The sequence below is a fragment of the Gracilinanus agilis genome, chromosome 1 (assembly GCF_016433145.1).
Source record: "Gracilinanus agilis isolate LMUSP501 chromosome 1, AgileGrace, whole genome shotgun sequence".
In the NCBI taxonomy this organism is placed as follows: Eukaryota; Metazoa; Chordata; class Mammalia; order Didelphimorphia; family Didelphidae; genus Gracilinanus; species Gracilinanus agilis.
Genome location: NC_058130.1, coordinates 797,886,405 through 797,899,604, shown reverse-complemented (window position 1 = coordinate 797,899,604; position 13,200 = coordinate 797,886,405). Strand labels below are relative to the sequence as shown.

At 41.6% G+C, this 13,200-nt stretch overlaps 1 protein-coding gene across 1 annotated transcript in view; it reads left to right on the top strand.

Annotated features, from left to right (window-relative positions):
- The window catches only part of LOC123232505 (vomeronasal type-2 receptor 26-like), a 29,143-nt gene extending 21,190 nt beyond the window's left edge, over positions 1-7,953 (top strand). Inside the window, exons 5-6 of the mRNA XM_044658957.1 lie at positions 2,780-2,903; positions 6,986-7,953. Of these exons, the coding sequence (XP_044514892.1) occupies positions 2,780-2,903; positions 6,986-7,953 (1,092 nt within the window). The remainder of the gene's footprint in view (positions 1-2,779; positions 2,904-6,985) is intronic.
- Positions 7,954-13,200: the final 5,247 nt, after the last annotated feature.

Below are 13,200 nucleotides of genomic sequence, written 5' to 3'. Positions count from 1 at the left end.
TTTTTTTTTTTTTTTTTATCCTAGGACTCCATTCTAGGAGCATAGGGCCACAACCAGTAGGCAATGGGTCGCTCAGGGTCACCCAGCTGGGAAGTGTCTGAGCCCAGATTTGAACCTAGGACCTTCCGTCTCTAGGCCTGGCTCTCAATCCACTGAGCTAGCCCAGCTGCCCCTACTTAGGTTGCAGTTTCTATAGCAGATGTAGTTTTTACAGGGTGCGGTTGCTAGCCCCACGCCCAACCCTCCTCCTTTTTCATCCGGGCTAGGGACCGTCCTTAGCCCAGGAGTGGTAAGGGAATTTTATATTACAAGTATATATACAAAGTATGTTACAAATATGTAGATGTTTATGTAAGAAAATAACCGTCCTCTGATAATACTAAAAAACAAAACCCCAAAGAAAAAATCTATATAATCCTATATGTGTCCTGATATTACCTGAGTGAAATATCCCAATTTTCATTTCATCTAGGTAAGACCTCATAAAATTAATGTGAATATCTTTTGATTAATGTGTCCTAAATGTATATGTTGGATGCAATTATACTCACCAGTTCTTCAGATACTCCTCTTCCCATGTTGTCTGTTGTCTCTCGTCTTCTATCTTCTTCCTCCATCTATATTATAATATATACTGATACATGTATCTATAGTGAGCCTATGTTGTGTACAACATGATACAAAACCTTACAAATTTGAATACAAATCAATCTGTCACCCTCTTCTGTAGTAGATTCTTGTATAAAAGTCCATTATCCTGTTAATGTCTTGTCTCCTGTACTTCCTCTGTGATCCTGCTATGATGTCTTCTTTCTTCAGTCCTCTCCATCTGATCCATTGTCCTCTCTGTCTGATCTGTTGTACCCTTCCCTGATCTTTTTGCCTGCAGACATGTTGCCTGATGATAATCTCTCAGCTATCTCTCCATCTTTTTCTTTTGAATCTCTTCCTTGTTCTTCTCCTTTTACTACTCTAGGAACCTTTTTAACATGTGAGCAATGGAACCATGACTCTTTGTCTAAAACTTTAATTGTGGAAGGTGAAGTTAAAATTACAGTGAATGGACCAACCCATGATTGCCATGATGCTGAGGTTTATTAAAATTCTTTATGTCAACTGAGTCACCTGGCTTGATGTTATGAAATGAATAGTCCAGAGGACCACTCTGAACAAAAAGTCCCACATCTTGCAGTTCTCTTAACCTGTCTTGTAAGGAACTTATAGGATGCTATTTGGATGTCACTCCCTAACATCGATGCATAGGTAGTTTTACAATGCTTGGCTTACAAAGGTAGAGATGACCATACAACATTTCAAATGGTGAAACATGGATATCAGCCCTTGGTCTTGTATGGCTATAGAATAACACTAGGGGTAAGATGTCTGGCCACTTCAGATGTGTCTCGGTACAAAGTTTCCCTGTCATAGTTTCGATTTCTCTATTTATTCTTTCTACTTGACCTGAAATTTGTGGATGGTACAGAACATGAAACTTTGCCAAGATCCCCAAGTTCTCATACACTTGCTTTAGAGTGCTATTTGTAAAATAGGCCCCTTAATCCAAGTCAATTTTGACTGGTACTCTTGGAAAAATCTCCCTCAGCAATATCTTAACAAAAAATGCTGAAGTGTTCCTAGCAGATGGAAATGCTTCTGGCCATCTTGTCAATTTATCTACCAAGACCAAACAATGCTTATATTTCCTTGCTATGGGCATAGTAATATAATCTATTTGCAGATTTTCAAAAGAAATGTAAGCTAATGGTCTCCCACCTAGACATCTTTTCTTTAAAACACCCTGATTGAATTTCTGACAAATAGAGCAGCTGGAATAAATTTTGTTTGCCATGGTGATAATTCCTGGGGCTATCCATAATCTCTTTACAGTATCAACTAAAGACTGTGTCCCAAAATGGCCTTTGTTATGAATAGCCCTTACCACTCTTCTGCCTTGGAACAAATACTCAGTATTGGTTCTAAGATGGAAGGTAAGGGTTTAGAAAAAAATAAGGCTTACTCATCTGGCACTTCTTTTCCAAAGTCCCATTGTGGCTAATCTCCCTCCAGACATGAAAGTAGAAAGCTTCTCCAAAATAACAGTAATACTACCACTCTCAACAAGAATTTCTTCCCTTTTAAAGATGATAGAAGGAAGAGAGAAGGGAAGAGGCATTCATTAATCACCTAATGTGTGCCTGATGATTTCTCAATATTATCTCATTTTAGTCTCCCAACAATCCTCTGAGATAAGTACAGTTATTAATCCATTTGGAAAACCAAATAAACTAAAATAAAGATTAAGTGACTTGCTCAAAGCCCCATACCTAATATGCTATGCTGGATTTGAATTCAGAGCTTTCTGATTCCAAGAATAGCATTGCATCTTGTGGAGATTAAAATTAACATTCAATAACTAAGATATTATATTTAATATAGTTTTATTAATAACAAAACTAACAAAGGGACCTAACTAAAAGATTACTAACCAGCCTACTCCCAGGAGCAAACAAGAATGATTGAGGCAGAGACTCATAACTTATACAAATGTGACTATGAAAAATGTAAACAAAAGGAAAAGCATTATAGGAAATACAGAAAGGAATTTGCAGTCTTTACGGGTTCAATATTTTCCAACTAGACAGTCTACACAACTAATTAGCTGTCTGTGGGAATGGGGGTCAAAGCAAGGGTTGTATAGAACATAAGCTTCCTTTGGCCACCCCAAGCCCGAGTAGCTCTTATATAAAGATATGTATTCCACTCTCCTATTATTGCTTAGGTTCCCTGTGGAGTATGCAGTGACAGCTGTGGTCCTGGATTCAGGAAGACCCCTTTGGAAGGGAAGGCTGCCTGCTGTTTTGACTGCTCCCCATGTCCAGAAGGGGAGATCTCCAATCAAATGAGTAAGTTTCTGCAGAAAACTCTCTTCTCATGTGCATTGATATATAAAATAATGAACAGGTTATTCTTGTAGAGTCATGTCCAATCCCAAGAATATCAGTGCATGAGAAGGAGATCCTATGAACCCGAGGAACAGCAGAGGAATATCCTGCAAAAAAGTACCCACATCCTGGTGCCTTTGATCCCAAGCCATGGTGAGAAGCACAATGTATTGAAAAAAGATTTCCTGTTCTATATCTTTGATGAACTGAATCCCTTAGTCTTTTCCAGGTTATTGTGAGTTTCGTTATTGTATGTGTGTGTACATGCTGTATTGGGTGGAACCACAGTTGTCTACAGGGTATAAGATTGTTGAATGCAATATTCTGTTGGGGATTTAGTCTAAAATAAGACTAGGGAGGGAATCCCAGGAAGAGTATTCCAGTTAGGCAGGACATCAAGGGTGATGATTGAAATTACACGATCTGGGTATCTGAGGTTATAGAGCTGTGTTTATGTTGAATTATTGAAAGTCAGACTTTTGATCTTGGACCAATCTGCAAAGTCTCTTAGAACAAGTTGATTTTATGTTCAAATTCAGGGGAGCTACCACTCCTCCTCCTCTTTTGCTCCAATTGAGATGTTATGTTCTTCCCTCCATGATAACAACACCTGGGACCCTGACGTGAGAGTCCCAGGGTACCTGAAAGAGTAGATTTGTGCTGGAGGAGAACAAATTGTGTGGGCTCTGAAGCTTAGTTTGAGGAAGCTTAAAATCAGGCATGAGCTGCTGGCTAGCTCCAGAAATAAGAAATGGGGGAGGCAGGGATGAACTCTTCCCTGCACTCTTTCTGATCTGAAATAGGTGACATAGCTTGGCTGGCTTTGTGGATTGCAGCTATCCCATCAGTGTGTTCTTTCTTTCCTTCTCTCTTCCCCCTCTCTGACTTTGCCTTTCTTTCTGTGTCTGTCTCTGTACCCATCTCTTTGCCTATCCTTCTCGGTCTTTCTGGGTCTGTCTCTGCCTGTTTGAATCTCTTTCCCTCTATTTCTTGGCCCCAATTCCCTCCCTCTCTTGCCTCATACCTGTCTCTCTCTCCCCTCTCTGTCAGTGTTTTTGTGTCTATCTCCATATTTCTCCCTCTTCCATCGCACTCCCTACCTTTGCTGCTGCCCTGCATGATCCACTCCCAAACTGAACTCTGGCTCAGCTTTCTAGGTGGCTTAGACAGTGCTTTCCTACTGGGTTTGTCCATCCACAAGCAAGCAAATCTCTACCAGAACAAGGAGAAAACAGCCCATTCCCTCTAAGACTTGAATTCCAAGAATCCACTCGTTAGGTTTTGGAGTTTCTGAATTCTGCTGACTGAGAAATGAGCCCAAGGAGGCTTTGTACATGAGTGCTCACACCTGGAACCCTTTGGTCCTGCTTGGCAGAGGACTTCACACTGAAGTACTTATACTATTCTACTTTACTGACTGGGTGTTGCCTGCCTGCCTGAGGCAAGCTGTGAACACTCCCCAAAGGGCTCCCTGCCCTGCTCAGGGGACCGTGCCTCTCTGCTGAATCTCAGGTATTCCTCTGAGTGGGTCAAGTCCTCCCAGTGCACCTGCTTTGAGACCACAGTGTTCTGTTTACATTCTGCTCTGGAACATTCCAGAGCTTCTCAGGGAAGCTGTCTAGTAGATCATACGGTGTGCCTCGACTGTCCACACAATGGGGACAAAGTTGGTGGGGTCGGCAGGTTTCCCAGACTTTGCCACTCCTTTAGAAAGATGCCCTAGCCAGATTGCTCATCAGGAGGCATGTCTGAGACACACGGTGCTGCAGAGGGGTTGGGCCCAGAGCTGAGAAGGAAAGGAAGAGTAGCCTGTAGTGTATATGGGGAATTGTAGCTCTTCTTCATGACACCAAGTTTATTCCAGACATGGAGGCTGCTTTTTACAAACCAACCTTCTACCAGGGTAGTTTTCTCTCTGTGAGTTAGGGAGTACAAGCCTCCAAAGGAGGACACTGAAAATGACTCCCAAAGCGATTGAGAGGCTCATCGTGGGTGGGAACAGATTCTAACCCTGTTCTCTATGCTGTAATTTAAGAGAGAAGAGGAGTCCAAGTTCCAAGGGAGTGAACAATTTGGGGGAGGAAGAGATGAGAAGGACATAAGGTGAGGGTGAAGGATGAGAAGTGCCAGGCACAGTGCTTCCTTGGCATTCTCAGGTCAGGAATCAGTGAGGAAGGCTTTGAGCACATTGGACATACTTCCTGTCGTCTCTGAAACTTGTGGGAGGCCAAGGACAAGAGTCCCCCAGGTTGGCCAGTCAGAGTGGAACCATGATCTTCAACCACAGACTGAAAACCCAAATCAAGGAGGCCACTGATGTATCTGAGTATTTGAAGGCTTGAGGACGTTAAAGGAGGGAAGGAAATTTGAAAGCACTCAACTCAGAAAGTTTGGTGACAAAAATGGAGCCTGTGATAAGGAGATGAATATTTCAATGGCTGACTTGGAACATTGTGTATAATTCTGGTTTAGGGAGTTGGTGGGGGAAAGAGGTATCTAATTCTTGCTGTCCTAGTGGGAAAAGATTCCTGGATTTCACTCTTTGCTCTAACTTCTGGGTGTGGTTTCAGAGGAATAGCCACTCAAAACTGAATTAGCCTAGCTGGATCTTCAGAGAGCATCTTTTGCACATGCTTTATTTCACACCCAACACCAGAGGAATGACATGACTCTACAGGATTCCTCATGAGTCATCCAAAGACCAATACCCATTTCTCCTGACTAATAATCCTAATTCTTTCTCTTTGCCTCACAATTCATCTCACATGTCACGTTTGATTCATAGATGGAGACAGAAGAGACAGATGTGCTAAAGAGTGCACAAAGCAATAGGCCTCTCATTTTGGAACATTTTCACCAACAAAGAAGATGCTAGTGATCAGGGTAGCTACTGGGATTGGACTTGGAGCTTCAATGACAAAGGAAATTGCTGGATTAGGGACTGTTTCTACCAATGTAGGTCAGAAACTAATTGGAAACTTATTGTCTTGGAGTTTCCTACTGTGTTCAGGCATTCAGTGACTTCTATAGGATGACGGGAGCATTTATAATACAGACAGGACTTGAACCCACATCTTCCTGACATTGTAATGTACTCTCTCTCTGAACTACACCACACTGCATATGGAGCTCTACCAGAAAATGAATATACTCAGGAGATGAAGGAATGGTGCACAGTTAGAAGAGATCATATATTCCTGGGTCAAAGTACTTCTGGAGTCAATATATAATCAAATCTTGGGAAGAGATTGGATGCTTCCATAACTCATCCAATGACATTGAATTCATGCTTTGCCTTAGAGAGTTAAGCCACAAAAAGTAAGGGAAAAGGATAATTGAGAAGGTTTGTGGCATTCACTGTTGAATATACCATAGAATGACATGAATTTTCTGATTATTAACAGGAAATAAAAGAAGACCTCTCTATGAGGGATTTGTCAGCTATTCTATAAATCATCAATTAATCAATCTGTAGCCATTTAGCATTCAACAGTATTGGTGACAAGTGTGGGGCTACAAAGACACAAAGGAACCAATTCTTACAGTCAAGGAGCTTCCATTCCAGTGGAGGAGACAACATGAATGTACACAGTATTGCCAACTACAAACTATGTGTACAGGGAGGAACTGGGAGCTGGGAGGAACGAGGAAAGGTTAATGCAGACAGTCCTCAGCTAGAGTTGTTAGTGAACAGTTCAGCAGACACACAGTAGGTCTTACGTTGCATACTAAAGGGCTCCAGTTTTTAAATGTTTTGTACTAAGAGAATAGATTAAAAGGAACAAACATCATCTGTTAAGTAAAAGGAATCCCCAGAATCAGTGTGCTCTGTGCCCCACCAATAATCCAAGTTATACACAAAATGGGCCAACCTTGGGTGCCATGTTGCTTACCAGTAACGTTGTCTCTCAGCATAGAGGGAAAGGAATTGTGCATCCCGTGGAGGCAGAAGGAATGGCTTCAGCTCTCATGGCTCTGGCCTCTATCTGGGAATGGGGAGAAGTTTTTGAGTCTAAACTTTGAGCCTTGTTTTTCTCCTGCAGATGCAGAGCAGTGTCTAAAGTGCCCAGAGGCTGAATATCCAAACAAGCAGAGAGACCGCTGCCTCCCCAAGACTGTGGCCTTCCTGAATGGGAAAGAACCATTGGGCATGACTCTGGTCTTTGTGGCTGTTTCCTTCTCTTTACTGACAGCTCTGGTTCTGGGGGTCTTTGTGAAGTTCCAAGACACCCCCATAGTCAAAGCCAATAACAGGACTCTCAGCTACACTCTCCTCATCTCCCTCATCTTCTGCTTCCTCTGCTCTCTGCTCTTCATAGGCTGTCCTACCCCTGTCACTTGTCTCCTCCAACAAACAGTGTTTGGAGTTGTCTTCACGGTGGCTGTTTCTTCCATTTTGGCCAAAACCATGATCGTGGTTCTGGCTTTTAGGGGTGTTAGACCAGGGAGCAGGATTCGTACATTCCTAAATCCTCGAGTGTCCAACTATGTTGTCCTCATCTGCTCAGGGATTCAAGTGATCTTCTGTGGCACCTGGCTGGGTACCGCTCCCCCCTTTCCAGAGGCTGACACTCACTCTGAATATGGCCACATCATCATGAGATGTAATGAGGGCTCCGTCCTTGCCTTCTACTGTGTCCTGGGCTACATGGCCCTTCTGGCCTTGGGGAGCTTTACAGTAGCTTTCCTGGCCAGGAACCTGCCTGACACCTTCAATGAAGCCAAGTTCATCACCTTCAGCATGCTGGTGTTCTGCAGTGTCTGGGCCTCTTTTCTGCCCACCTATCAGAGCACCAAAGGGAAGGCCATGGTGACTGTGGAGATCTTCTCCATCTTGGCCTCCAGTGCAGGGTTGCTGGGCTGCATTTTTATTCCCAAATGTTATGTGATCCTCCTGAAGCCAGAAAGGAATACCCTGGAACAGATGAAGAAGAAACAGGATTCTCAAGGCAGGATTTTATCTGAAGCAAGACCTTATACATCCAGTTGTGGAAATAATAGGCTTAAATAATAACCCACAGAAATCTAGCAAAACCTATTTGTCAGATTTAGTGATGTTTGAACACTATTAGTAGGGTTATAAATAAATGGGCAGAGATAGAGAGAGGGTAGACTGGATACTACCACTCTTAATTGGGTGACAGCAGTGGTAGTTCAGATATGTGGCTAGAGCAAGAGATCTGAGTCTTGCCACCTAGCTAGATATTGTACCACCTCCCTCCTTTATAACAGTGCCCAGGCAGGATCCTTCAGGTCAATGGATGTATCCCTTCAGGTCCCACCTGGGGTTGATTGATGATAGATATTGGGCTCTATTAGCCTTGGAAACAGTTTATCTGACTGCGTTACTCCCTTCCCAGGGAAGTGATGAAACAACTACCCAGGAAGGTACTTGAATTGTTTATCTATATTTTAGCAAAGAAGGAGTATTGGGAAATGGGAAAAGGAATTGGGAAACCCTAAACTAATTATGATAATAGTAACCCTCAGAGCTGTAGGCAGGCAAGTGATTCTGGCTTGTTAGCTCCTCTAGCTCAACCTGGCCACAGCCAAACCAGAGCAAGCAAGCTGATGTTTTGATGTCTTTCAGCTTCTTCTTCCATCTAGATGTTTTGCCTTTACAGCCCTCAGGAACCACCCCTTTTCCACCCTATTCTTCTTCTCCTGCCCCCTTCCCAGATCCCTCCTGGGCCCTGGGAAACCTAGATATCTACAGATGATTTGAATTCCTAAACATCTAGGGACAGCAGAATAAGAAGATTGATGGTCTGTGTACAGGTTGGTAATATTAATCAGATACAAGACAGAAGTACTTGCAAGGTTAGATCCAAGCAAGTCACAAATCCCAATAGACCAGGGTCCACATATCTCAGGTCCAAGGGAAGTTAAAGGAACCAAAAGCCAGGGCTGCCAGGGTATTTATACCACCTGGGCCAACTGCTTTCACCCCTGTTCTCATGGCCTCTGGGAACATTCTGATGTCCAACTGTCTTCACCTGTCTATCAACGGTGTGGACGCCCAGCTCCCAGAGTTTCAATATAACAGTACAGTGTGGCATTCTCTCTGGGTGCCTTGTCAAATTCTGTTCACGTAGGTGGGATGGATCCCCCGCAGGGTACCACTGACTATTACTGTTTTAAGAGTTTGCTATTAAATTTTGTAGACTCTGCTTCCAAAGCAGCAGGTAAATCTGGGAACTCCTGATTTTCAATTTCATTCTTTGTTCAGTCAGGGAGTGGGGACTCAAGAGTATTGATGAAACTCTCTCATCTCCCATTCCCATATGGAATTCTCCATAAGGATTCCTTCTTTCCTGGATTCCACAATCGAAGCACAATTTAAGTGATTGAACTCCTGAAACTTTGGTTTGTAATTCATTGTTCCACAAGGTATGACTTTTTTTATTCAACTGATTTCAACAGAACTTCTTTTGGGATCATCTGCTTTCATCCTATGACCTGAGGAAATTGGGGGAATTGAGCAGAACACACTGACTCTCTCTTGTGATTCAGTTCTGGATCTAGCTCAGTTCCCTCCTATTCAATTATGAGTCTAGTCCAAATTCTGTCTGGTAAGAAAATTTTATTCAAGTATGGGACTTTTGCACTGGTTTTAACTTCTCCCTTCATGACTGGGAAGCTGGACCACCTCTTAGAGACTTTTCACTAAGGACTTGGGTTATGCTGACCAGAGACTGGGTGAGATCCAAAGATTGTTTCAAGGAGTTTTCTCATAATTCTACACCTCATACAGCCTATATGTGTTATGTGAAAACTGGGCCCATACTATTAAATCAGCTCTTATTTTCATTTCTTTTCATTGAATACAGATTGGGGGTGTGGCTTGCCTCTGTTTCTGATTTCAGCGAACTGTACTTTTCAACTCTTCCCCTCATTAAGTGGAAAGTCCCTAGTCTTTCCCTCAATTAGGAATCAGATTCCCTAATGTTCATTCTGGTTTTTATCTTATTTTTTCTTTTAATGTAGAAAAATCTGCTTCCCTATGTATTTGGGATCCAGTGCCAAGTTGAGGAGGCCTGGTCCTGATTTATTATGCAACTGGCATGCATTATATACTGAGGAGCTTAAATCTTTGATGTACTTGGGAGCCTGAATCTTTGTTTCCTCAGTCATTTCAGATTTTACCCATCACAGATGCAAGAATCCTTTAAAATAGTAAAGGAATTATTTTCCAATGTAGGGATTAAATTATTTAGTCAAAATGTGGTAGCTCTTTATAATTAATTGGGGAATTTAGACAGACCCTTCATTCTGTCATGTTCATATCAATCTCAACTATTCATGGTTTCCCTTAATTTCTTTTTTAAACCCTTATCCTCTTCCTTAGTATCAAGTCTAAAAATAAGAGTGGCAACAGTCAGGCAATTGGAATTAAGAGACTTGCCTAATATGACATCCTAAAAAGTATCTAAGACCTGATTTGAACCCAGGGCATACAAAACCCAGACCTGGTGCTCTATGTGATATCTAGCTGCCTTTCCTGTAATTTCTGAAATATTTTTACATAGGCTTTGCCTTATTTAATGGTCCTCACCTAATGCTCTCTTTTTTGTCTCATCTTTTGTTCTTCTTGTTCCACACTCTCAAGTCACAATCGAATTCTTTGTATTCTGTTTATATTGTGTATGTGGGGATATACATTTTGACATACAAATGAATGAATGAAGAATCATTCAGTGTATACTATGTGCTAATCACTGGGCTAAGTATTGCAGATACCCATATGAAAGAATTTAGTCCCAATCCTTAAGGAACTGACATTTTAATCAAGGAAGATTATGAACATGGGAGGGGGGAGGCCTCATGGGACTGTGATTTGGTAACACTCAAGGACTATGAGTAATAGCATTGGGTTATTGATGGCTTTATCCTTCAGCTTGATGGTAATATGAATCTGATTACTGTTTTCAGAAGTAAAGCTAGGAAGCAGAGGGTTGGGTTTGGGGAGCAGCAGAGATATGACTAGGGTTTCAGTATATGTCTCTAAGCTAAATATGGACAGCTCTCCATAATCAGCAGTATAGCTTCCAGGATTGAAGATGGAGGATTGGGTTTGAGGGAGAGGTTAAAACAAGAAGACAACATCAATTTTTTGCCACAGATTAGTGATGTGAGTCTGTGTCTGGATTAAATATGCTTCTTTAGCCTTTCACCATGAACACCTTCCTCTGGTCTCACTAGTTTACAAGCAAAATATCTTGCTGCCTCCTTTCTTTTAACCAACAGTCTAACCCCCTTCCTCTCCTGACAGGGAATTAAAACAGCTTCATATTACTTTTCCTCTTTGATCTCAAATTTTTAAGCTTAGACACCTGGTAGCATCCAAAGAAAGCATTCTTTCACTGGCTAAATGGATTGAGGATAACAATAATAATGTGAGGGAAGCCAATAAGAGAATAAATAAAAATCAGAGACTCCTCTTTTTACCCCTTTTGTGATCCTTGTGATTTCTTGTTGAAAAGGATTGTGGCCTTATTGAAAAGCTTTAAGTTCCTAGTTAACCAGCAGTTAAAAGTTTAACATTCTTCCCCTTTGGCCAGGAATGCAGCTGCCTGGTACAGCCAAGGCCACAACCTTAGCAGGGGCAATTCAACCCTGAGAAAATATTCCCCAACTTGGCTTTCTGATAAGAACCCAGTCAAAATTCAGCCTTGGCCTTGTCTAATCTCAGCCAAACCTGTGGACGGTTTCTTAGTTACTGGGATTCTTTTCCATGACTTGAAGGCACACTTTGTACATTGAATTAAAGCTTTTCTAGGTAAATTAATCTGATCAGCATGTAATTCCCATTCATCTTTTCCAAGTAACATTTCTTTAGTAACTTTGATGCCCTGTTTCTTATTAAGAGCTGCCTTCTGTTTGGCCAATTCATCAAATTCTGATTTCCAAAAAAGGTAGTCCCCTCCAGAAAGGAAATATCTCGAGGTCTGAATCCAATCAAAGGGGGTTATCCAAAGCATCCCTAAAGTCTCCGCCAAAGTTAAAGTGTATGGAGAAGCAGGACCATAAGAAGCACAAGCTGTCTTACTTTCTTTTAACACTTTGTAGGGAAGAGGCTCCCATGTGGGAGCTACTTCTTCATCATCATCCAATTCATCTGCTCTAAAAATAACTGGGAAACAGAATGATATATCTCCATCCTTCTGAGCATTTTGTAATGCTCCTTTAATCCCTATATTCCACTGCTGTGGCTGCAGATCTGGAGCTCCAAGTGGCATAGGCTCCTCTGCTTTTATCTCTCTTTCCTCTTTTGAAGAGAGGTTTTTAGGTTGGGGAATATCCGCTGCTAGTGACTTTTTCATTCGAATTTTAAAGCCCTGTTTTGATTCACTATGAACCACTTCCTCCTCCTATGATTCTAACACTGAAACCTTAAAGATTTCATTCTCTGCATTCTGACCAGATAACAAAGTTGTTTTTTCAGCAGCCAATGAAATTTTTTCTGGCACTTGTTCTAATCCATGCTCAGTATGACAATTTTTCAAATCATTGCCAACTTTTTGCCAAAATTCTAACGGAATCCATGGGCTACAATTTTGAATAAGATCAATAAATTTAGTGAGTTGTTCTTTACTAATTTTTACTCCCCATTTTCTGAGGATGTGCTTAGTTATATCAATTAAAAGATTTATTTCCTTTTATTCACTGTGTCCCATCCTGTTAACCTATTCTTTACTTATAGTGTCTTCCCTTAAGGGGAAAGTCCTGAAAACTCTGGATTTCTTGCCCTTCTTCAGGCAGAAACTAAACCATCATAATTTGGGAGTTGTCTGAGGGGGAGAGTAAATCTTTACCTTAATCCAGCTATCCAAGATCCCTGTGATCAGGCACCAAATCTCGGGATCTATTTATCATCTCTGATAATTTGATAGTGATGGCTTAGTTGATAAAGAAGCAACGGACACAGAAGATCTTTTAGCTCATGCTTCCAGCTCTGTCTCCAGGAGCATGGAGTTTATTATATATATTTCAAGACTCATTTCACACAAAAGAACCCCCCTTGAAACTTCACAGATGAGTAGAAGTTACAAATTATATCATATCAAAACACAAAAGGTCTCATTGACTTCAGAATAGAACAAGGCCAAGGCTGAATTCTGACTGGATTCTTATCAGAAAGCCAAGTCGGGGAATATTTTCTCAGGGTTGAATTGCCCCTGCTAAGGTTTTGGCCTTGGCTGTACCAGGCAGCTGCATTCCTGGCCAAAGGGGAAGAATGTTAACCTTTTAACTGCTG